At 43.2% G+C, this 25066-nt stretch overlaps 1 protein-coding gene across 2 annotated transcripts in view; it reads right to left on the reverse strand.

Annotated features, from left to right (window-relative positions):
• The window catches only part of ADCY1 (adenylate cyclase 1), a 757558-nt gene that overhangs the window by 97617 nt on the left and 634875 nt on the right, over positions 1 to 25066 (reverse strand). For both annotated transcript variants that reach the window (XM_075921702.1, XM_075921701.1), the window contains one exon: positions 12094 to 12221. In XM_075921702.1, coding sequence (XP_075777817.1) covers positions 12094 to 12221 — 128 coding nt within the window. The remainder of the gene's footprint in view (positions 1 to 12093; positions 12222 to 25066) is intronic.

Below are 25066 nucleotides of genomic sequence, written 5' to 3' on the forward strand. Positions count from 1 at the left end.
ACGCAATTGACATAGCTCAAGTTGCATATCTTATTTTGAATGAAGCCCTGCTGTGTAGATGCACCCTTGGAACTATTGTAAAGGCTGCTCACTAATTATGCTCTAAGGCCCTAGCACAGGGCTTTGCTTAGGGGGAAAAAGGTAAAGGCAGGCCAGGAGTGTGAATGGAGTATGTCTGCAACACACTATGCAATGGTCATTTTCTGCCTGTCTGAGCCTATAGGACGCCATGAGACATGGAATGTCTCTTTGCTGACTCAGAATATAAAGTGGGGTAAAGTGGCTTAAACCCACTTTTCTCCACATTCCAATCCATTCTTGCTTCAAATTCAAGGAAGAATCTTTCCTTATACCATGATCCTGTTTGTTCCCACAGTTAAACAGCATCGAACCAGGTGAGTAATGGGATGAGAGACTGCCCAGGAACACTGAGAGGTGCTGCTGGGAGGGCTATTAGTGATCCAGCAGATGGCATGCTTCCCTCTGTGCTGAACCTGTGTCTCAGCATGAGACTGGAGCGTGTTATTGCCATCAAGCAGAAGAGAAGCATACCCTGGGATAGTGATTAAAAATCCCTCAAAACTTTTCACAAGTTTATGAATGTTAACCCCAGTGTTCTGGCCACATTCCTGCTGTAATATTTATCTCCTCTTTACCCATATTTTGTCTTCATTTTCAACTGGATACATGTCCTGTGGCATTATTGAATGCGGTTAAATTATCCCCACATTTCATCCCAGAAGAGGCTATATTTCCAGTCAGAGGGGTTCTTTATATGTAACTTGTATATTAGTTTTTTATATATTTTGGATGCTTTGGGATGGTAGATGCAAGTTATTATTTTCTGTTTAAAGATTCATAAATCTGCCACCTTTAAACTAGGCTGAGGCTCCTGCTTTTATCCACTCTACTGGGAAGTAGCCAACAGCTTGGAAAAACTTGACAGTTGTATAATAAATATACCCCAGCGGTTACATCATAAATATATGATTTTTGAAACTAAAATATCCTTGTAAATAATACTGATGACTGAAATCTTCAAGGAGGCCAAGCAATTTAAATAAGATGAAGAGAACGAATCCCTGGCTTAAAAACTATTAAAGAGTGAGATGATGCCACCTGCCACATACTGATTAGAAACTAAAAAAATATGGGCATATTTAACTGTGTCACTAATGAATTTGATAAACAAGATTTATGGGCAGAATTCACAGCCATGCTTTAGGCCAACAAGTTCTGTGTAGTATTTAACCTGACCAAGTCTCACTTAAGCCATTAAGGTAAGATTTAAATTGGGGCATACACCTTCTCCTGTACTCCTGCACAGGGATGAAATTTGCCCTGTTACCATAGCAATATGTAAGAATTCCACATGCAGAACAAGGATAGGATATGCAACCTAAGCATTTTACTATAAGTAGGACATTCCTGGTCTGGCACCCTTGGGACCTGAGTGATCCTGAATCACGGAATTTGCCAGACCAGGGGAAGTCAAGGCCCCTTCCTGGTTGTTGGCCCTGATCCCCTGCCGACTCTGCTGCCCTAGCCCACTCTGCTCTGCAATCCCACCTGGAGTCAGGGCTGTACTCTCCACTGCACTGTGGGCACCAGGCCCTGCTGCCTCCGCCCAGCCAGAGCTGTGCTCCTGGGCACTGCTGCCTCTAGCCCAGGAGGGGCTGTACTCCCCACTGTGCCAGCCCACCTGAGGCTGTACTCCGCGCCATAAGCCCAGCTGGGGCTGTGCTCTCCACTCCCAGCCCAACCCCTGAACCTGGCCAGTCAAGGATCTCTAGTCCAGCAATATCCATGGTCCAGCCAGAGCACGGAAGTTGCCGGATCAGAGAATCCCAAATTTTAGAGGTTTAACCTGAACTATAAGGGTACATCTACATTGCATTCCTCCTTCGAGAGAGGAATGCAAATGCAGACAAATGAAATTGCTGTTTGAATTTCCCGTGCTTCATTCGCATAATCGTGGCCGTCCGCTTTTCTGAAATTCTGTATTTTGAGGGGAAAAAGGGGTTATTTAAGAGAGAAACCTTTCCTTCAAAATAACCCTTACTCCTTAAAAAAGACATTTATGGGGTTATTTCGAAGGAGTGGTTTCTTTTCAAAATAATCCCGTTTTTTTCTCGAAATACGATATTTTAGAAATTTTGGAAAAGTGGACGGCCACAATTATGCAAATGAAGCACAGGAAATTCAAATCCATGCTTCATTTCCAATTCATTTGTCTGCATTTGCATTCCTCTCCTGAAGGAGGAATGCATTGTAGACATACCCTAAGAGAGAAGCCTTCCACATGGACCATGGGCTGATCTGGATTATGCATTTGAAGAGATTATTCTGAGGAAGAAAGAAGGCAGGGCAATGAGGATATTTGCAGTAAGTTTCTTAGAAAAATCTCATACTACCTCTTTGATCACCCTACTGGTAAAAAAGGAGAAGCATCATCAAAAGGAACATTGACACATTAGGAAGCACAGACCATATTATCCTAGGCACTACACAAAAATGTAGTAAACAGTTAAATATAGTAACAATTAAATAAGTATACAAGTGCTTGTAATATCAGGGACAGCCTGAAAGAGCTTGGGGTCTAAACCCTAATACTTCAAGCTCTTCTTTAACTTTGGTACATGTGAGTGATCCCATGAAACAAATAGAACTACTCACATGTATAAGTGTTTGGAGGATCAGGGACTAACTCTATACACTGAAGACTTTTTTTGAACCTCCTTGAGTTCCTGGAAATTAGAATTGTCTATTGGTATTAGCCAATCTTTAAACCTTTTCAGAAGATCCACCAGGTGAATATCAAATAACTCAATCAGATGATTTTTCATTTCATTGCGTAATGTGAGAAGGCTGATACTAGGAAGAGAAAAAAGGTTTCCAACAATTTATACCAGCAATACACACCTTCTGCACTAGGGAAAATAGACCTTGAGAAGCCCACTAGTTCTACAACTCTGACATTGCTTGAAATGAAGGATAATTAAAATACCTAAAATGTTTCCGCATCTCATGGAACTGATGGAAGAATCTGCAGATATGGAATCATTAACCAGACTGATGGGCAACAGTTAAATTTGAAATTCAAATTCCATTATAAACTGGGCCTTCATCCCCCTTTTTCATTTGCTCATTGCACTCTCAAACTAAATTCCTCTGGGGTCTGAAATTTTCCAAGCTTGAACTGCACAGAAGTAAAATAATACATATTTCTTTCCCATGCTGCAACAAAATCTGCTTAGCTGCTCTTGAGTTCTGTGAGTGTCTGCTGGCTTGGCTATATATTCCAATCAACCTAATCTCTGCACACATGGCCAACAATGTCTGACTAAATAATGCTTCCAGTCACAGTTTTATGACTGTGCCTCAGTGTCCCCTTTAGTTGCCTATTCCCTGCCTCAGTTTCCCCTTTATGCAAAGCCAACTGCCTGTCTGCATTTTTCCAACCTTCTCAGGAAGGCCTCTTGCCTACTGTATTTCAGGCCCTTCTTTTAGGGCACTGGTTCATTAATTCAATCAAACCTCACAATCAGTGCAGGCTGCTGGGACCCAGAGGCCTTTCATTCTATTCCCCTATTTTTCTATTCCAAGGCTAGTCATAAGAGTCAACCTCTCTCTTGCACACATATCCCGCCTTTTTCAACCGAAAAACTTAGCCCTTTATCAGACCTTTCTGACCCCTCTCCAGGCAAGTTTGATAAACTAAATAGGGCTGTTTGGTCTCGAGCTCGTGCTCCTTAAAGGGGCAGGCCACACTTGTACACTCATATCAAAACAAGGAACATTTTTGTATTGATTTCAAAGGCAACAATAGCTATTCCTCCCCCCCCACCACCTCTTCTGATTTCTGTCATGGTCACAGGTTATACATTAATTAAACTAACAGAAGGCATATGCAGCAGGTCTGGGTCTTCTAATCCTTACTCACACAAGTAGTTCCATTGAAATCAATGGGATTATTTAACATATGTGAAAAACAATGAATTGGCTTCAGCCAATTTAACTTCATAAATCTGATACCATCGATTACAGTTCTGTCAACCCTGACTCTTCATCTTGCCCTCTCCCACCATCTCCTAATCTCCAATGCACACACTGTGCTGTCTTTTCCAATGTAGTAATGCCTGTCAAAAAGAAAATGCTGAAATTGCTTGTTAATGATCTTCTACCATGAGTTTTCATTGACTATGCCTAGATAATATATAGCAGCCCATCTGCTTCATTCCCTCTCTTTTAATTTGACTTTTTATTGATGTTTACTTTATCATAACAGACAATAAATGCGAACATAAAAAGAGAATATGTGCCATTTCTAATATTAGCATGAATGAGATATTAAAAAAGAGGATAGCTCAAGTGATTTAGTTAGGCTACATATATACACATGAAAGAGAGTCCCAGTAATGAAATTATAGATTAACTTTCATAATTAAAATATGTAAGAAGAGGAAGCAGTGCCTTTGTGTACATTTTAAATGAGAAATTCACAGAATCTGTAGAAGGTCAATGTGTCTATCTCCACTTCTTCCCAATGCAAGGAACATCTATAAATGGAACATCTATGCATCTCAGAAGGAATGTTATGCATAGATGGCTTTGTAGAATACATTCATTTAGTCAAGGCAATATTGATTCTGACCCTATATCTGAATTACTGAACTATTCCTTATTACTATGTTTTAACTCTGTTTATATAACATCCTTCAAGTAATAATCATTATTATTACACAGTATAAGAAACAAAAATATATCTTTAGGTTTGTATATGGCTTTTCATCCTATAATGTTTACAAATTTCATAATATATACATATACCACAGGAATTTATACTGAATGGATAGATGGCTGAAAATGGACAAGTTTAGCCAAACTCTTAAAATGTTGGTTGAGTAAAGGGACATAGGAATTAATCATGCCTGAACCAGTTTGTTACAAGGAGATAGAAATGGAATATAGCCACCTGCTGTATCAGGTTGTTCTCCTCCTTTATCCGCACTACGGAATTCTCCTTCAAGGAAATCTCATGGAGTCATACCACCATGAAGCTCCAGAGCGGGTATGGAGATATAGAATTGTGTGTCTATTTAGGGGTGGGCAATAACATGGCAGCAGTTTACTAGGGTTATCCCTGGTGGGCCACCACTGCTATAATTACTGCACAGCCACAGGCACCAGTGCTCACAGCTCCTTTTGGCCATGGATCATCGTTCCTGGCCAATGGGAGCAGTGAGAAGCAGTGTGGACCAGGGTACTGATTCCTGCAACTCCCATTGGTCAGGAATAGTGATCTGCAGCCAACAGGATCTGCAATCACCATTATCTGCAGCTGTTCAGGTAAATATAGCAGTGCAGGGCCCACTAAGAGATAACCCCGGTGGACCAGATCCAGCCTGCAGGCTGGCAATTGCCCACCCCTAGTCTATTGCCATGTACCACCAAAAGATCTTCCAGGTTTGGAAGACACAATCTTCCCACAACTTCAATGCAGACAAACCCATCTCTGAAAAGAATTTGGAATAATAACAACTAAGGAGATTCCTATAAACATTTTCCCATCATGAAGCAGCATGATCTGGCTCCTATTTTACATGAATGGAATACATCATAGTGTGTGTTCATCAGTATGCATTTCAGATTCCATCTGCATGCAGTTCAGATTCTATAAGCATGTTTTCCAGATGGTGTTATTACATACAGTGGGCAGAGTCACTTCTGAATTATGTAGGTTGCAAGGTCCAGTACTACTTTTACAACACAACATACCATCAGGTATTGTATAGATATTATGTGATAGACGGAAATACTTACAACAAAGTTTGAGAGTGTTTTTTAAAAATATTATGAGGACTATTTTTCATAATGTTCTGATTGTGAAAATATGGTCTCAATTATCCTGTTTACATGTTCACTGGTCCTATTTACTTAAATGGACTTTGTACATATATAGATTGCAACATGCCCTGGTCCTTACTGTCTTTGCCCAGATGTTCAGCTCTCAAAAATATAGCTAATGCATTTAGAATGCCTCTAAAAAGTACTTAATATCTTACCAATTTAAGGCTGGTATTCAGGACCATTTCTTGGATAGAAGTGACTGCCAAGTCCTCCCACTCCTTATAGGGAAGCTGGAAAACTCCCATTTCAAGACTTGGGGTACTTCTACACAGCAACATCATTTTGAAATAACTAGTGTTATTTTGAAATAACTTAGTTCTCATCTACACAGCAGGCGGTTATTTCGAAATAATGTTGAAATACTGTCAAGCTGGAGGACTTCTTACTCCAACTTCTGTAACCATCATTGTACAAGAAGTAAGGGAAGTTGGAGGAAGAGTGCTCTTTTGAAATAAGTGCTGTGTAGATGCTCCCAATCTCGAAATAAGCTATTTCGAAATAAGCTATGCAATTGACGTAGATCAATTTGCATAGCTTATTTCAAGTTAAGCCCTGCTGTGTAGATGCACCCTTAGAGGTCACTGAGCAAGAACTGAAATTGCCCATTCTGCAACTTGGTCAATTAGAATTTTGGAGGCTAGGACAGGAGGGCTGCAAATTTCACCTGTGGGCTACCAAGGAAACATTTCTACGGGAAGCTGATTTACAAAGAACACGGACATGGCAAGTGTATGAAACTATCAATAGTGACTGGAATAGTAGCCCAAAGTCCTGAGAGAGATGGATCAGTGAGCAGAGGAGGTGAAATAATCAAAGTTACATGTAATTCATTTATCACATGTCTCTATTGGATATTGCCTTCAAACATTCAGGATAGATAAACTTGAGGGGCTAACTAAGACAGAAAGACAGTACACTGGCACTTTCTTTAAAATCAGTAGTGAAATGTGAGTTATACAACTCAGTGTTTATGTATATGTAGTATGAATATACATTTGCATATGCATGTACAGTATATATATGTAGAGAGAGAGAGATACAAAGTAATGAAGAAACCACAAAACTTCTCCCCACTTCCTCCTGAGGTCAGTATATAAAATACATTTCCAGCTTTTGCTTAGTAACCAGCAACTCATTCAGAACTCTCTCACATTCACACGTCTTTTGATACAAAGGCAATCAGTTCAGAGCTCTGAAGCATAACAAAAACTTCTCTGAGAGGCAAAATGAATTTCACATTACATCTCTGATGAAAGGCAAAACAAAATAAAAGTTTCAAAATGGCACACAGAAAGGCAAAAATCAGAGTGAACAATTGATTTGGGAATATGAACACACACCAGAGATATACATCAAAGTCAGTTTGGAATTTACATACAAATGGGTGAACTGAAAGCAGTTTTAATAGAGTCCCTGCTTACTGGTTCAATGCACATGGCTATGGCAAATAGCAACAGAGGTAATGCATGAGTTCCCCATTTCTCTCTCTCCCTCACTGAGCAAAACATGTGCGTGCACACACTCAAACTCATTTTTTCTCATCAATTTGATTAAATAAGAGCATAAGAATAGTCATTCTGTCTTATGCTAGTGGTCAATGCCAGGTGCCTCAGAGGGAATGAACAGAACAGGTAATCATTGAGTGATCCATCCCCTGTTGCCCATTCCAAGCTTCTGGCAAACAGAGGTAAGGGACATCATTCCTGCCCATCCTTGCTAATAGCCATTGATATACATGTCCTCCATTAATTTCTCAAGCACTTTTTTTTATCCTGTTTTAGTCTTGGTCTTCACAAAATCCTCTAGCAAGGAGTTCCATAGGTTGACTGTGTGATGTGTAACGTCTTTCCTTCTATTTGTTTTAAACCTGCTACCTATTAATTTCATTTGGCCCCAGTCTACACTGGGGCATTATTTCGAAATAACCCCCCTTAGGTTGAATTGATAAGCCGAGTGTCCACACTACCAACCCCATTATTTTGAAATAATAGCCCAGTGTCTGAGATTCTGTAACGCCGAAATGATGACTGTTCCCACTGGGGGGCGCTGTTGCCTGAAATGCTGGCTGTTCCGTCTTGGCGGCCTGTGCTACATGGGGAGTGAGGGGCCCAAATGGCCACTTGCGCCGCTTGCTCCCCCGCGGCGGCTCGGCTAAGCGGCACAGAAGTCAGTCGAGCACCACGGCAGGAGGCAAAGGGGGGAAGGGCAGTGACATGTGGCGTGACAGCGGCTCCAGGCCCTGCCCCCTGCCCATGAACGTCACTGCTCTATCCCCCTTCACCTCCCACCATGGCGCTCGTCTGACCTCTGCGCGGCTGCTGCGTGGGAGCAAGTGGTGCAAGTGACCGTTTGGGCTTCACACCCTCATGCAGCATGGAGAATGCGGCGCCCAAACAGCCATTTGGGCTCCGCGGTCCCCCGAGTGACAGGCAGGAGGGGGAGGAGAAGAGAAAGAGAGAGACAGAGAGAGAGAGGCAAGAGGCAGAGGAGAACTGAAAGGGAGAGAGGGGGAGGCAGTAGGAGGAGGACAGAGAGAGAAGGAGCGAGAGACTGGAGGCTCAGGAGAGAAGACTGATGTGGAGGAGAGACCTGAAAATCCTGTCTTATGATGGGCTAATTGGCTAGTTTTGAAATAACGGGACACTTATTTTGAAATCTGTTCTCCTGCTTTCCTCAGGGAATAATGCTAATTTCAAAACTGTTATTTCAAAATAGTATTAGTGTGGATGCTCTGGTGCTGCTAATTTGAGATAACTGGCCTCTGGAGGCCTCTTGCAGCTGCAGCTCTGACCACTCTGGCTACACTTGGCATCTCCACTGCTCCCCTCCTCCTGCAGAGCTTAAAAGTGCTGGCAGCAGGAGAAGTCCCATGTGGTGAGCTGTGCAAGTTCCATGCCGCACAACAACAACCAAGGCAGCCATGAGCAACCCCGATGCTCCAGCAGACTATCCCACAGCTACAAGCACTCCTGCTGCTCCCTCAGCAGCCATTGGCCAGGGATGCAGGAGAGCTCTGGCCTGTACTGGTGCAAAGATCATGGACCTCACTGAGGTCTGGGGGGGAAGAGGGGAAGGATCTACACACCATGAAGAGGAAAGCAGAAGTCTACGGCTGGATTGACGCCAACCTGGCCAATAAAAGCCACACCCAGACATTTAACCAGCGCTGGAGGAAAATAAAAGCGCTCCAGCAGGCCTACCACAAGGCCAGGAAATAGAGTAGATGCTCTGGGGCAGCACCACAAAGCTGCCACTACTACAAGCAGCTAGATGCCATTCTAGGAGCGGGGGCTGGTCACGTCTCCCATCATTGTCGAGTCTGGCCAAGACGCAATCGGTGTCAGTCTCCAGGAGGGTAGGGTAGCAGAGGAGGAGGAGCAGGAGAAGGAGAAGGAGGAAGCAGCCAGCCAGATGACCTTGCCCACCAGCCAGAACCTGCTCCTCACCCTGGAGGTGGTCCCTCCTCCCAGGATGTCTCCTAAGCTTTGGATAAACCTGGGGAGGGCCCTTCAGGGGACTTCTATAACTTTCTGTATCTGTACATGGGGGCAAGATGGGCTGCAAGGGGCTATGTGCTATTCTCTTGGCCTGATCAGCCTGGGGACCACACAATAGCCTGTACACATGGAGCACTCAGCCCCATGACACGCTCACACAGGAACCCCTCAATCCCTCTCACAAGGTTCTTGGAGCGGCCTGCCTCTGTGGTGGGCCTCCATGGTGGGATACTTTCCCACGACAAGCCACCACTAAGCAGCCTGGGGTCATGGAACCACTCTGCTGTGCTGCACATAGCACAGGGTCATGCCTGCACTCAGGCAGTATCCACTGCCAGCCAAATGCAGTGATGAGGAGGAGTCTGATCATGTGCATGGGTATCTGCTGGGAGGAGGAACAGGAGGGGAATCCATTAGCACTCCCTCCATCAAGCAGCAAAGCCATCCATAATGTGGTCCACATTCCCCAGAGTGATAACCCTCCATAGCAGCACCTGGTTCATGGTCTTCACTAATTGTATAAGCACGGCCCCGACTGTAGACTTCCCCTCACCAAACTGGTTCCCGACAGAGGGGTAGCTGTCTGGCATGCTGAACTTCTACAAGGTGATGGCCACGCCCTTCTGCATGAGAATGGCAGGTCACAAGTGGGTGTCTTGGCACCTGAGGGCAGGGGCGAGCCACTCAAGGAAGGTGGCCTTCTGCATGTGGAAGTTCTGTAGCCACTCATCCCATAGCTGCAGGGTGCTGTGATCCCACCAGTCCCAAGCTTATCTCCTGCTTCTTGCACAACTATCTCCACAGTGACGGTACCCATCACCTCAGGATGGGATACAGAGATAAAGTTCCCTGAAACCTTGAAGGACTGCTTCTTGGAACAGCTGGTTCTAGAACCCACAAGAGGAGAGGCAATTCTTGATTTAGTTCTAAGTGGAGCCCACCTCTGATCCAAGAGGTGACTATAGCTGGACCGCTTGGAAATAGTGACCATACTATAATTAAATATAACATCCCTGTGGTGAAAAACACAGCAGCCCAACACCAGGGTATTTAATTTCAGAAGGGGAACTACCTCAAAATGAGAAGGTTAAACAGAAATTACAAGATACAGTGACAAAAGTGAAACCCTTGCAAGCTGCATGGAAATTTTTCAAAGACATCATTATGGAGGCTCAATTTAAATGAATACCACAAATTAAAAAACAGTAAAAAACACAGAACAAAAAAAGTGTGGCTTAACAAAAGAAGAAGGAGAAGCAGAAGGAAAAAAAGGAGAAGAAAAAATAATTCTTTAAAAAGAAGTTAAATCTTAGTGAGGAAAATACATAGGAGCATAAACTCTGGTAAATAAAGTGTAAAATATAATTAGGAAGGCCAAAAAGAACTTGAAGAGCAGCTAGCAAAAGACTGTCAAAGTGGTAGCAATTTTTTTAGCGCATCAAAAGCAAGAAGCTTGCTAAACAATCAGTGGGGCCATTGGATGATCGGAGGAACCAGATTGCTGGCACTAAAGGAACACTCAAGGACAAAAAGGTCATTGCAAAGAAACCTGGGCCGTTCCTTTTAGCTGACAAATCTGAGAAACTGTCCTAGATTGAGATCTCATTAGAGGATTTGGAACAAATTAATAAATTAAGCAGTAATAAGACCCCAGGACCAGATGGCATTCACCAAAGAGTTCTGAAAGACACTCACATGTGAAATTGCAGAACTACTAACTGTGGTTTGTAACCTATGCTTTAAATCAGCTTCTGTAGCAAATGACTGGTGGATAGCAAATGTGGTATCAGTTTTTGAGTCTACACTTCCTTTCATGTATAGTGTCACTTCCCCATGAGCACAACCTGTTCTATCCTTCCGATATATTGTGTACTAGGGTATTACTGTGTCCCATTGATTATTTTCATTCCACCAACTTTCTGTGATGCCTATTATATCAATATCTTCATTTAAGAAGAGGCACTGTAGTTCACCCATTTTACTATTTAGACAGCTAGAATTTGTATACAAACACTTTAAAAACTTGTCTGCCATTACACAATGTGATTGAATGGTACTCTTTTTCATAAGTTCTTACGCATATTTTATCATCTTCCATCCTCTCTTCTTTATAATATACTTTACTAGGTCATAGAGAATATCTACCAATAGACCGTCCCCTAAAAATATCTCTACCCGAGCCATGTGCCCCTCCTCACCTATAGGCTTCACCCAGCCCCTAGTTTAAAAGCTGCTCTATGACATTTTTAATGTTAGGTGCCAGCAATCTGGTTCCATTTTGCTGTAGATGGAGCCCATCCATCTTCTGTAGGCTCTTCCTTACCCAAAAATTTCCACAGCACTTAACACATCTAAACCCATCCTCTCTATACCATCATCTTATCCATGCATTGAGACCTTGCAGTTTTTGCCTGTCTACCTGGCCTTGCACATGGAACTGGAAGCATTTCAGAAAATGCTACCATGGAGGTCCTGGATTTCAATCTCTTTCCTAGGAATGGAGTAGAAAAGCATTGCCTAAAATGCCCTGTGTAAAAACAAGGCACAAAAAAATCACTATAAAGGTTTAAATGAGCATAGTTCCAGAAGAAACTACCATTCCTTTCATAGCACACATAACAAACACTTCAGGGATGCTACTGTTCCCATTGGGCACTCAAGTCTGAATGCAGTGACAGATACTTACGTGATAGTGTCAATCATATCCAGTCCCATTTCAACACAGCAGTGGGCATGGTCAGTCTTGGGCTGTGTCAATCCTGATACACAATAGTAACAGTCCCCTAGAATTTTAATTCTTCTGCAGTGGTTTTCCTTTAATAAAAACAGACAGGAATAATCCATTAAAAATACTTACAATAGAAATCACATTTCTGAATAAAAAACTTGTTCATATAATGTTTATGTGGTCATCTTAAACAATCTACAATGCAGAAGCCCTGAGGTCTTACTGCTGAACTGTCACTTTTTGTATATCAAATAGGGTAGTCAGTCTAGCATTGTTCAGTTGGGTAGCATTATAATTCCAGATTCCAGTGTAACATTGTGATTATATGGTTTTCAGTAGAGATGCCTCAAATGAAAACACCGTATCTTAAAAGCCACAAACAATGCATACATTTAGACCCAAACATTGCATCTCGACTGTATGTCTATAATAGCTCAAGTCAAAAGTCTGAAACCCAACAACCTGTAAATATTAGGGAAGTTGGATTGAGATTAATATGTGGCTCAAACCCATCTGTAATTTACAAGGCAGGTGTTTTTGTTGTTACAATGGTGGTGGTATTTTTTAAGAGGATGCTCATTACTAGACTGTCTTACCAATATATAAATATGACAGGGCCAACTCATTCTCAATTTAAATGTGTGAACATGACATATGAGTAGAACAGAAGATGCAGTCATGGTATTGAGTTTGTCACATATTTACATGGGTTAGCAAGTTCTTCAGTAGCAAGTGTATGACTAAATCTCCCATGATTTGAAGAAGAAATGATGGGTGATGATGACAACTGTTTTATTCTCAGTAGCACCTTCACCACTTGCAAACTAGAAGACTGCTTAGTAATAATTCAGCATCAGTGGGATTGAGTTGCTTGCCAGATATTTGCAAGGATGGAATTCCCTTCACCAGCCAGATGTGAGAAGCATGCACAGAATGCAAGGACTTTCCTCTCACTCCCTTAGCATCCGGGGAATGGGATGAAAAGCTAGCCATGTCCTAGAATGCACAGCACTCAAAATTCCACCCCTTGGACTCTTGTCCAAAATCCTGACATAAAAGGTGTTTTCCAGTGATCCAATATACTGCTGCCAGCTAGGACTTCACCCATGGAACTAGAAATAGTTGCTTATTTGCAACAGTGATTCTGTTGAGTGGTGAAAGGTAACAACAAATTGGAAATCAGGAAATTCATTGGTACAGGATATGGAAAATTACAATATAGTCCTCACCAATAATCCAGAGCAATGTAGGTGGGACTGTTTTCTGCAACCTCCTGGTCAGTGTCTAGCAATACCACACATGGATGGTGGATAATGTAGACAAGGGAGGGGCTGGGGCTACACCATGTGGCAGTCTGTTTACCTGGCAGCCAGGAAAGACTAGGGGCACATAGCGAGGTTGCCCCAGCCCTCAACTGGGATTGGATGGGGCTTGGCTGGGCAGCGGGGAAGGGGGAAATGAAAGGGCATGGTGTCAAGGGGAAGGGGTGTGGCTTCATGTAGAAGGGGTAGGAACTTGGCTTGCTTTCCCCAGCTGGACCTTCAATCACAGCCCATGATACCACAGTTAAATAAGAAAAGACTAGGGTATGTGATGGTATCCATTGCAACAAGGATTGCACAAAACCCCTGGCCAGAGTGGTGACACAGAGTAATTAAATAAACCAGATTAAAAGATGCCACTGTTATGGCTGGGACAATGAAGGCACATGTCTCATGGGGTTATTAAGTGTCAATATGATGTGAAAAGATTAAAATTATCCTCTCCTCCTAAATCCACAGTCTGCCTGAGAAAATGGAAGGCTCAGTGATTTGATCACACCTCCCCCACAGGTAGATCTACACTTACTGGCGCATAGAGAACTACAGGTCTATAAAAAGCCATGTACACAGCTTAGGAAAGTAGAACAGAGTATAAGTATACCCTACATGATTCTCTGCATGCCCAAGCAGTGCCTCCCACATCTACACTGATATATTTGGCTATTTAAGTGACCCACATACTCCTCACTACCCGAGCCTTCTCTGCTGCCGGAGTCTTTTCCTACTGTTTCCCCAAGAGCAGGATCCTTTCCCTGATATGTATAATTACATGCCACAGCGTGGAGGCAACTTGCTTATGCCATGAAAAGCGTAGGTAACTGTAGACCAGGGGTCAGCAACCTATGGCACGTGAGCCGATTTTCCCTGGCATGCGAACATCCTGGAAAACCCATCAGACATTTCACTACTTGTGGGGAAGAAGCGACCAAGAAACAGCTCTGTGCACTGTCATTGCTCCTTGTTGCTGCACAGCAACCCTCTTCCCCCCCACCCCGCAGAGCATGTAGGCAGTTCCACTGGAGCTTTGCTCGCAGGCTGCCAGGCTGGCTTCTGGTGGCATGCATTTTCTGGACATTGCCACTCACTGCCACACCACCGTGCTGCGTGGCCCTTTCCCTCCCTCCGTGGGACTGCATCTGGTGTGTGGGGCTCCCAGTTTGGCCATGCCACCTTCTTCTACTCCAGTGGCCACTGCAGCTGCTGCTGGGGGGCAGAGGTGGGTAGCTCCAAGGTAAAACCCAGCAGAGCTGCTCCCAGTCCTCTGCACCTTGGAGTTGCCAGCAAGTAGAGACCTGTGCTGAGATGGTGCAGTTGCCCAAGGGCTTTTTACAGCAGCAGCTTCAAGATAGTGGCCTAGATCTACGTATCTAAATTCGCTGAGCTGCCGCAGCCCAAGAAAGGCCTCTTCCTGTGCTGGGGGGACATACTGGCCAGTGATGGCTGCATGGCTGAGGCCCTGGAGGCCTATAGAGCCGCTGGCTCACCTGTGGCCTGAGGATCTGTGGGAGCTGACCGAGTGCCTAGCGCTCATCCTGCACGAGAAGGCACTGCCAATGGGAGTGCTCGGGGCAGTGCTTGGGAGCAAAGGGGGCATGAAGCCAGGTAAGTGCCTCTCCTCATGCCCAGAGTCTTGCATCCCAATCCCCTTCACTCACCTCCTATCCGCCTCCCAAGACCCCGCACCCCCAGCTTGCTCCTAAACCCTCCCTTGCTGCTGCACCTTCTCTCTTGGCCAGACACCCTACTCCCAGCCTTCTTCGGCATCCTACCTCCCACCCAGACTTTGCACTCTCAACCCTTCCTACACTCCACCTCGCACCCAGATCCTGCACCCCTATCACTATCCCACTCGCTGGCAGCCCTGTCCTGCACAGTGAACCCATCATTTTTGTCCCCACCCCAGAACATAAGGAGGTCCACAAAATCCACTAACTCTGGATTTTGAAAAGTAAATCTGGCCTATGGGAAGCCCTGGACCTTAGTCCTCCCTGTCCCGTCCCCTCACCCTGTGGAGCTGGTGTGCCAGAGGAGTGAGGTGTTTCTGTTGGGGACCACATCAGTGAGGGTTGGGAGTTTTTTTGCTTCTCACTTGTGTGGTCCCCAACTGATTTTTCTGTGGGTCAGTGTCTCATAGACTCATAGACTTTAAGGTCAGAAGGGACCATTATGATCATCTAGTCTGACCCCCTGCACAATGCAGGCCACAGAATCTCAAGCACCCACTGCTAGAATAATCCTCTCACCTAAGAAAGGTTCTCCACTCCTGCCATAAAATAAAGAAAACATTGAAACCTTTTGTGTTGAACAGAAATTGATATTTTACTTTATTTAAAATGAAGTTTGATAAACTGACATGAGAAAGTTAAAATGCTTAATCTGTTTAATAATTTAAATTCTCCCTAGCTGCAGCATTAGCAAAATGGCTCAGGTGTAATTATGTAATTAACGGTAAGTTTCCATTAGCAACTGGTGGTCTGTAGAAAGGTGTGCATTGACCCAGGTGGTCCACAGTGGAGAGAGCCCATCCCCGCCTCCTGGGAGAGTGGCATGGCCCAGGGCAAGAGGATTAAATCTTGGCACACCTCTTTGAAAAGGTTGCCAACCCCTGCTGTAGACCAAATTACAATGACACCGATCCCATCCGGGAACAGAAGCAATAGCACATAACTCACTCCCATCACCACACATACTTGTAACAACAAAGAGCAAATAACTTTGTAACAATATTAAGATTCTAAGAATTGTTGGCTGTGTTTCCATAAAAATGCCTAGTGAACAAGTGTGTACTTACATACACATATATAATAGAAAATGTACCTTGGGTTTGTTACTTAAATAAGTTTTGTTTTACTCCATTTAAACAATTGTTCTGTGGGTGGGCTGGGGATGAGGGGTTCAGTATTCAGGCTTCCCTGGGGGAAAGAGGACAACTTTAGCTCTCTCTCACCACGGCAGTTTGGACCCAGGTGAGAAGGGCCAGGCCACTGCAGCTGCAGCTGTAGCAGGCACAGTCGGAGGAGAGATGCATGTCCCCCAGCTAGGGGACAAACAGCTAGACCACAGACTAACTCTTTAAAATATATAGTAGACAGTTATCCCTTTCTTCACCCCTTCTGTCCCAGTAGGTTATAGCTGTCTCAGTCCCCATTTCTTGCCGCTTTCTGTCCTCTTCCCCCGTCATTCTGTAGTATATCTATTCTTCTTGCCCATCCCACCCTTTCCATTTTATGAGAAACAATAGCATTCCAGGCACATCCCATTATCCTGGCAAAACCAAACCCTGACCTTGCTTTAAGTTATGATATGAGGAAGCTGCAGACCAAATGTGGTGGTCCTAACTCTTACCGTTTAGGAGTTCCTGAACAAATGGACTCACAGATGGACAGACAGACAGACGCACATTTCTAAAACATAGTAAGATAAATTATGTACAGAGCATATAAAGTATATGCATATATAAAATCAACATCTGTCCTTGATCAGAAAAGAGAGTGAATTCTATAAAATGAATGGTGAGTGCTTTGCTCAAATCCTTTTCACAGAGCATCAATTAAGAAAGCAGGTCACTCTTTCCAGGAATGTTCTAACACAGTGTTTCTCAACCTTTTCTTTTTTATAAAGTACCCCTTTTTAAAAATATATATAAGTACCCCCAGTAATCCCAGTTTTCAGACACACACATTTTTTTTCTACCATTGCAACACATTTTTTTAAACAACTTAATCGTAGCTGGGCAGGCAATGAAATGTTTAGGTGTAAAAAGTACAAAAATAATAAACCGCTGTGAAACTTAAAACAAAAATTCAGTTTTCTCCAAATTTCGGTTGTGTTGATGTACTCCCCGTCCCCCAGACTCCTGAGGGTACTCGTACCACTGGTTGAAAAACACTTTTCTAACAACATAGACATGTTAATAGGACAGCTAACTGTTTAATATGCCATAGGGTATGATTTAGAACATATTAGTCTTCACATTTTGTCCATATTTTTATATATGAAGGGGTTTGATCTAATGTATCTGAGATTCCAGGTTTGCATATCCCGAGATGGCAACCAGGACTTTTTCAAGAGAACTTGAAGAACAGATGTAAAAACAGCAGAATGCTGTCTGAAATAAGAAAATTTCTGCTGGCCCTATTCAGATGAGACAAACAAGTTTATAAGCCATTTCAGTTGAAAATGTAAAGGTTACTTAGCAACTTGAAAGAGTCTGCCATCTGTGACGCTGTAGATTTAGGCCTCCACCTGATACCAACAAATTGCTCTCTTGCCTGGAGGGAACTCTCCCACAGCTCATTTTGAAAGTATTTTGATAAAACCCTGCAGGTGGATGGCCTGGTTAGTGGGTGCAGTGGGCTGGAAATGCTAACAGACCCTGCCTGGTGCCTTCTATTACACTCAGAAGGCCAAAATGATCAACTATTACAGGAGTTGCCTGAATCAATTGTAACTTGAATTTATAACTAGAACTGTTGGGGAATTGTGTTGACTTGGGTGCTTTCTGGGAGTATCTATAAAACTAAAGAGAGAAAAAGAAGGGGCTTCTTTTTGTTGATTTGCATATCAAGGTAAAGGGATAGTTCTCATGCAGATTCGCTATTAGCACTGGGAATCAACCTCGTACGGAGAGAGAGAGCAGCAAGAAGAAAATCAAACAAGCTCTTACAGATGACTGTGTATTAGTCAGCTGCTACAAATAGATATGAGGGAGGAAAAGAGCTGATAAAGAATATAGTGGGATGTTTCAAAGCAGTATAGCTGATTTAGCTGCAGGTCCTTCATAAGTGTTTTTGGTTTGGTTTATTTGTGCAAGGGGGCTCAAAAGGTAGAGGCGGAGTTCATAAGCTTGTCCCCTTCACTAATAGAAGTGGGTTCAATAAAAGATACCGAGTAGCCGAGTTAGTCTGTACAGGGTAAACTTAAAAAACAACAAATAGTCTACTATTAACTGAGTATATTCTCCTGATATAATCTCAAATGTGGTTTACACACCAAGCTCTGTCTAATACAACTAAGTCATTCATTCAATTCATTTTGTAGATAGGTGTTGAAGAAGCAATGTAGCCCAATTAATTTTCTGCATTCATATTTCTAAAGTAGCTTTGTTAACATAACTTCTGATTAGGTCAGACATCTGTGGTCCACACCTACTAAATGTAAAATACACCTACCAAATCTGAAACTGAAAAAAAGCTTTATAGAGGGTGGGTCCAAAAGTGGGTTTCAGCCTTTACTCTAGAACAGCTAGTGCTGCTCCTTAATTTGCTCCATTAAAAAGGCTTAATTTGTTAGGCCGTTTCATGTCAGGATGGACTTCCTGGATTATAAATTCGGAGGTATTTTGTTTATAGTAATAATACCTTCCATTAATACTTTCTTTTAGCCAAGGCCTTCAAAATATTAAGGGCTTGATCTGCAGTCCTTCTTACTTAAAACTTGCAATACAATCTTTGAGAATATTCCTAAATATCGGCTATAGGCATACTTCTCACTAAGACTCTTGTTGTAGTGGTCGAATTTAAGTATATTCATATGTGTATGCAACATTGGGTTCCTAGGCAATAAAGCATAATTTTGAAGGGCAACTGTGAAGCACACATATTCTTTAAAATACATTATTTTACATGATAAAGCTATTTTGATCTTTTCCCATTAATACGCACACACACACGCGCAGAATCTCAGACACATTAGATCAAGCCCCTTGTGTATATATACTACAAATTTTCAGCTGAAGTGGCTTGAAAGCCAGTTTGTCTCTTCTGAGGATGGCCAGAGGAGCTTTCTTAATTCAGAATAGGTACTGTTGTTTTTACATCTCTTCAAGTTCTCTTTGCAAAAGTCCTGGTTGACACAAAGGGCAACAGAATACAAAGCTGGAATCTCAGATACATTAGATGAGGCCCCATGTACAGCCCAACCCAGATTATGTTTCATGCTCAGAGGTTAAAGAGTTTTTTTAACAAAATAAAAGTAACAAACAGAATTCATAGACAAAGAAAGGACCACAATACAAAGTAGGAACAAAGTTTTGACCTTTAAGGAACTCTTGATATATGCTTACGTCCCACTGAAGCTAATGCTTTGCTAGCTCAGCACTTAGAAATTGCTTTTTGCTGGTTATATTTCTGGTGCCAGCTGAGGAGACAGACAGATGCTGATGGGCATACAGCTGTCTGCTGCATGGGCTTTATTGTTTTGGCTGCAAATCTGAAACTAACATGAAAGTGAAGCTTTGCACTAAGGAAGGGGAGAACACTGTGCTCCCGAACATTTAAAGGGACAAGGCATCATATTGTTGTTCAATGCAACTCCCTTTTTGGACAGGATAGGTGTGAAATGTATTGCTACACGAACAGATATAGGTCAACATTTTGAAAACACTGCCATGTCTACTCTCAAACAGATATTTTGCTTGAGTGAGTGCATTGAAAATACAAGTACAGCAGCAGCAACATTGGATGAAGGTAGCCACTCCGAGTTCATATCTGCTCAGGACCCTGAGTACATAGGCAGCTAGTCTGTATTAATGCCCACAGTGCCATGACTACACTTCCATTTTACTACACCTATATCTGCCCTACTGGACATACACCTCCAGCTCAAGTACAGATGTAACCGTTGGAGCTTTCCATTTCTTTTTAAAGATGTAAGAAAATCACCAATGCAAGGAGCAGATGTTTTTAGAGCACAGCGTGGATACAAAATTTTGTATCCACATCGGCATCTACAGTCACAAAAATGAGCCATGGATATCTGCCTCAATATTCACGGATGCAGATACCTGCAGATGTGCATGGCTCTACAGATTTTGAGCACAGTGGAAGCTCTGTGGCCACAACAATCTATCTGGGCTATAGTACACCAAAAAACAAGAGGAAAAAAACCTAGTTAAATTGAATTAAGATAAACAAGCTTTTAAAATCTAAATGCCAGATGTATCCCTAAGATGACTCCATTCACTTCAGGGCTAAATTTGACCTTTTAGGACTTAAATACAGTTAGCTCAATGTTTGACATGTGGATCCAACATACTTTCTATAGGCCTATTTGTGACCTTTTTTGAAGTTATCTTCTTTGAACAAGTTTATTGTTTAGCCATTCTTGAGTCACAATCCAGGAGTGGGGGCAGAAGAGAAATCGGGTAAGTAATAACTTCTTTTGTCAATAGAAAAAGCAAGAGAAGGTGCATCAGCTCAGCTACAGAAAGAGTGTACTCACCAGAGAAGCTAAACGTGGGGCTCAGTTCTGCTGTGCAGAGTTACATGATGGGGGTTAGCAAGAGCAAGGGGAAAATGCAAACTCAGGGTTCTCCATGTCTTCCACTGCAGACTCCAGCAGCCCCATGCCATCCTCCAGACAGCTCGCAGACATGATCAATAGAAATACTTAGTTCTTATACCAGTGAGAAAGAATGAATGTGAATTCAATTACTGCTTAAGAACCTATTTATAAACTACAAGGACTAGAGATTTTTAAAAAGAAAACAACAAAAATACTGGTCCCGTATACCTATTCAGCTACTTAAACTAAATAGTGGAGTCAGTTTGTGCTCACTTCAGAAATTGTGCTGAGCTTCATCCTCTCAGTGAAAACTCCTATCTAACCTTAGGCTCTTGAGTGATTTTTCAGTCCAGCCTCTACTGTGCAAAAATTGTGAGACTGGCCTCTCACAAAACAGAGTAGACATATGGGGCATGTTTGGGCAGGCTGCAAGGTGACAGCTCTTGGGAAGGGATGTAAGCAAGTAGTTGACTAACCAACTAATAGGCCTATGTTTATCGGTTAGTGGAATCGACTACTCACATTCTCCCCTCCTTGCTGCCTCAATCAGAGGCAGGAAGGGGTGAGGGGGAGCAAGTGAAAGTTCTGGGGGAAGCCAGACTAAAAAGACGGTTCCCCCTAGCACCATATCCGTGGTGCCACCTGCCCGCCCACCCATGCTGCTGCCTCTATCCCTCTGTGGGCAGAGGTGGCTTCGTGGAAGCCTCCCCTCACCTTTCCCTGCCTCCACATGCTGCTGCCTCTGCTGCTGTAGCTCCTGGACCTGGCATGAGCTGGGACTGAGCTTGACTTGCTCAGTCTTGGTTCACGCCAGGTCTGGGACATACTCCGGCTGCGGCTCAGCAGTTTAAATGTAGTAGGAGCCGGGCTACCTGCTCAATAAAAATTCTATTGACTACATAATTAGTGAATTACGCACCTCTTAACATCCTTCCTCTTGGTCTCTTTTCCCTCCACGCATGTTTGGAATCATTTAAAGTAGGGAAATAACATTATTGCCCTGTTTTTTTAAAAAAGATGTGTTTGCTCCCTCCCCCCCCCCCCCATGTCAAAGGGAGGAGAGAAACTGCTAAAATGAACATCCCTGGCTTTTCAGTTTCTCACTGAAGCCCCAGGAGGGATTGTGCAAGAGCACCCGGAAGTGTAACAGGAATGTGAGCAGGGTGTTCTCTGTGGCTATGCAGTGCAGAAGAGAGAAAGGACTGTAGGACCTCACCTCCCCCTCTTACCTCTAGGGAGTCTTCAATTCATGGTGGTCATAGGCGTGATCAATAATTCCCTTCTTGATTGAGGGAGCAGGTTTTTGGTGCTCCCTCACCTCCTTCCACATTTTCCTTACTTCTTTGTTCCCCATTTTCACTTCTCACTGCTATCCCCTCATTTTTCCGTTCCTCTTTGTCAGTCCCTATTGTCCAGGATAGCCACAAGTTTTGCTGGCAGCTCTGGTCCTGCAGCCTTTATATGAGTAGCTCACTGTAGTTATTTATATCAGTTAGGGACATGGGACCATATTTCCAGCTGCAAATAGGTGGCATAGCACCTCTGAGTTCAAAGAAACTACAGTAATTTACACCAGAGAAGCATCCAACCCTTAACCTATTTAACACAGACTGAATCCATCACAATTGTATCCTTATAGGAAGTAAATGTAAAATGATTGTTAGAACATTAACAAAAACTCCTCCAAAAAATATCAAGGATAAAAAAAGAAGAAAAACAGCTCCCATTCAATTTTTCATCTATTTTTGTAATCTGTGGCCTAATTCTGCTCCCACAAAAATCAAGAACATTTGTACCATTTACTTTGGTGGCAACAAGATAAGAGCCATAATTCTTTAGTTCATGGCTGTACAGAACTTTGAAGATGTGCCATAAAACTGATAAGAAGTAATGTAACTATTGCTATCCGTCTAGCTTCTTTTCAGTTGAATAAACATGACCAGCTGTAAACTCCTATTAAACCTAACAGAAAATTAATATGGATTTAGAGATTTTTTTGAAGCACCTTATAGAATTTAATAGGGAAGTACAATATATCTCTACTATAGAAATCTATAGGGTGGCTTAAAAAATCTATAGACCCTTACTGGTTTCATTCCTATTAAATTGTATAGATTTTTTCCATCAGGTTAGAATATTTTATACAAGAAGCAGAATGACAGATTATTTTGGAGATAACGCCGCACAAAAAATCATACAAACACTGCAAATTCAAATATTCAGTTTCTGACCCATAATTCCTTATATTTAGCTATCGGCTAAGGTTAATGGTAATAATTGTAGGATACTTTGTAAAAGCAAAATTGAATAAGATGTATACTGCCATACCACATTAAATTCACATTTAAAAATAAGCAGATCACGTTACTTTTATTGCCTATTTTTTTAATTCTGGTTAAGTCCAGGAAAGAAACATCCCCAATTAGAAAATAAAAAAGGAAGTATAAAGCAAGATAATAAAGGATATGTACGTTCCCTTCCATAACATTTTCTTAAATTATTAAACAGAAATCCTCCTACTGCAACTCACTTCTGCAGGCATAGGTATTTGTCAGTACAGGCAGTCCCCGGGTGACGTACAAGATAGGGACTATAGGTTTGTTCTTAAGTTGAATTTGTATGTAAGTCGGAACTGGCTCCAGATTCAGCTGCTGCCACTGAAACTGACCAGGGGCTGACTACAGGAAGCCGGAGGCAGAGTTGCTCTGCCCCCAGCTTCCTGGAATCAGCCTGATCAGTTTCAACAGCTGTTGAATTTGGAGCCTGGGACAGAACAGCTGGGGCGCTGCCCGGTAGGTTCCCACAGGACCAACCCGGCAGCACCCCAGCTGCTCTACCCGAGGCTTCCCGCAACAAAAGCCTGGTCTGCTGGGGGGGGGGGGCGCACTAGCTGCGCCTCCTCCCCCCCAGCACCCCAGGGAGACCCGAGCAAAGCCGCACAGGCGGAGGGACCCCGCTACCCGTGTGGCTTTGCTCCTGTCTCCCTGGTCTGCTGGGGGGGGGTCCAGCAAAGCCGCTGGACCCCCCCCAGGCAGACCAGTGACACCCGAGCAAAGCCACCGCTTGGGCGGCTTTGCTCGTAAAGCTGCACAGGCGGCGGCTTTGTTCGGATGTCCCTGGTCTGCTGGGGGGGTCCAGTGGCTTTGCTGGACCCCCCCCAGCAGACCAGGGGGACAGGAGCAAAGCTGCCCAGGCGGCGGGGGTCCCGCTGCCTGGGCGGCTTTGCTCCCAGGCAAACGAGCAAAGCCGCCCAGGCGGCGGCTTTGCTCGGGTGTCCCTGGTCTGCTGGGGGGGTCCAGCAGCTTTGCTCGGGTGTCCCTGGTCTGCTGGGGGGGTCCAGCAGCTTTGCTGGACCCCCCCAGCAGACCAGGGAGACTGGGAGAAGCTATTCTCGCCCCAGAGGACACGGGTGACGACCCGCCGCCTGTGAGCTCCGGGGCGAGAAAAGCCCCTTTCGTAAGTGCGGATCCGACATAAGTCGGATCCGCGTAAGTCGGGGACTGCCTGTAATGCAGTTGCAGGATCAGTATCCCCATCTACTGTCTTTTGCATTCTATATTGTATTGTATGTAACTTGGAAATTCTGAAACAATTTAAGAGGGTAGTGGAAAAGTATAGATATTCAAAACAACCTAGATCTATTAGGTTTTCTCTAGATGATAGCTTGAAGTATTTTGTTTTCAGGACAATATCTCCTGCATCTCTTTCCTACATCATATATGAAATATATCCTCCTGCCAATGGATATTATTTAGAATAAATCACTAGAAATGTGCAAAATGAACACAATGGAGAGCATAGTCAGCTTTTAATAAAAAAGAATAAATAGTATTCTCTGGACGGTGTCATTCATAAACATCTGCCTTCCCTTCCTAAGAAAATATATTTTACATGGCAACTTGGTGATTGCCAAGCAAAATTTATAATCTCTAAAATAATACAGCATTTTGAAAAGACTGCAAAATAGCTACTGCCAAGCTATCTATATATGTTGCTTGCAGTATTGTAGCTTGTGTTGGTCCCAGGATATCAGTGACATAAGGTGGATGTTATATCTTTTAAACTTAAAAAACAACAAATAGTCTGGTAGCATTTTAAAGACTAACAAAACATATAGGTGGTATCATGAGCTTTCGTGGGCACAGCCCACTTTTTCAGATGACCACAGTGTTGACTCCGGTCATCTGAAGAGGTGGGCTGTGCCCACAAAAACTCATAATTCTAACTCCCAGATCAGGAAACCAGAGGAGCATGTTGGGTTTCCTCACAGGAAGCTACAGGCCAACCCAGCTGCTGTAAACAGACCACTGTAATCAAAGCTCTCC

The sequence above is a fragment of the Pelodiscus sinensis genome, chromosome 2, assembly GCF_049634645.1.
Source record: "Pelodiscus sinensis isolate JC-2024 chromosome 2, ASM4963464v1, whole genome shotgun sequence".
Lineage (NCBI taxonomy): Eukaryota > Metazoa > Chordata > Testudines > Trionychidae > Pelodiscus > Pelodiscus sinensis.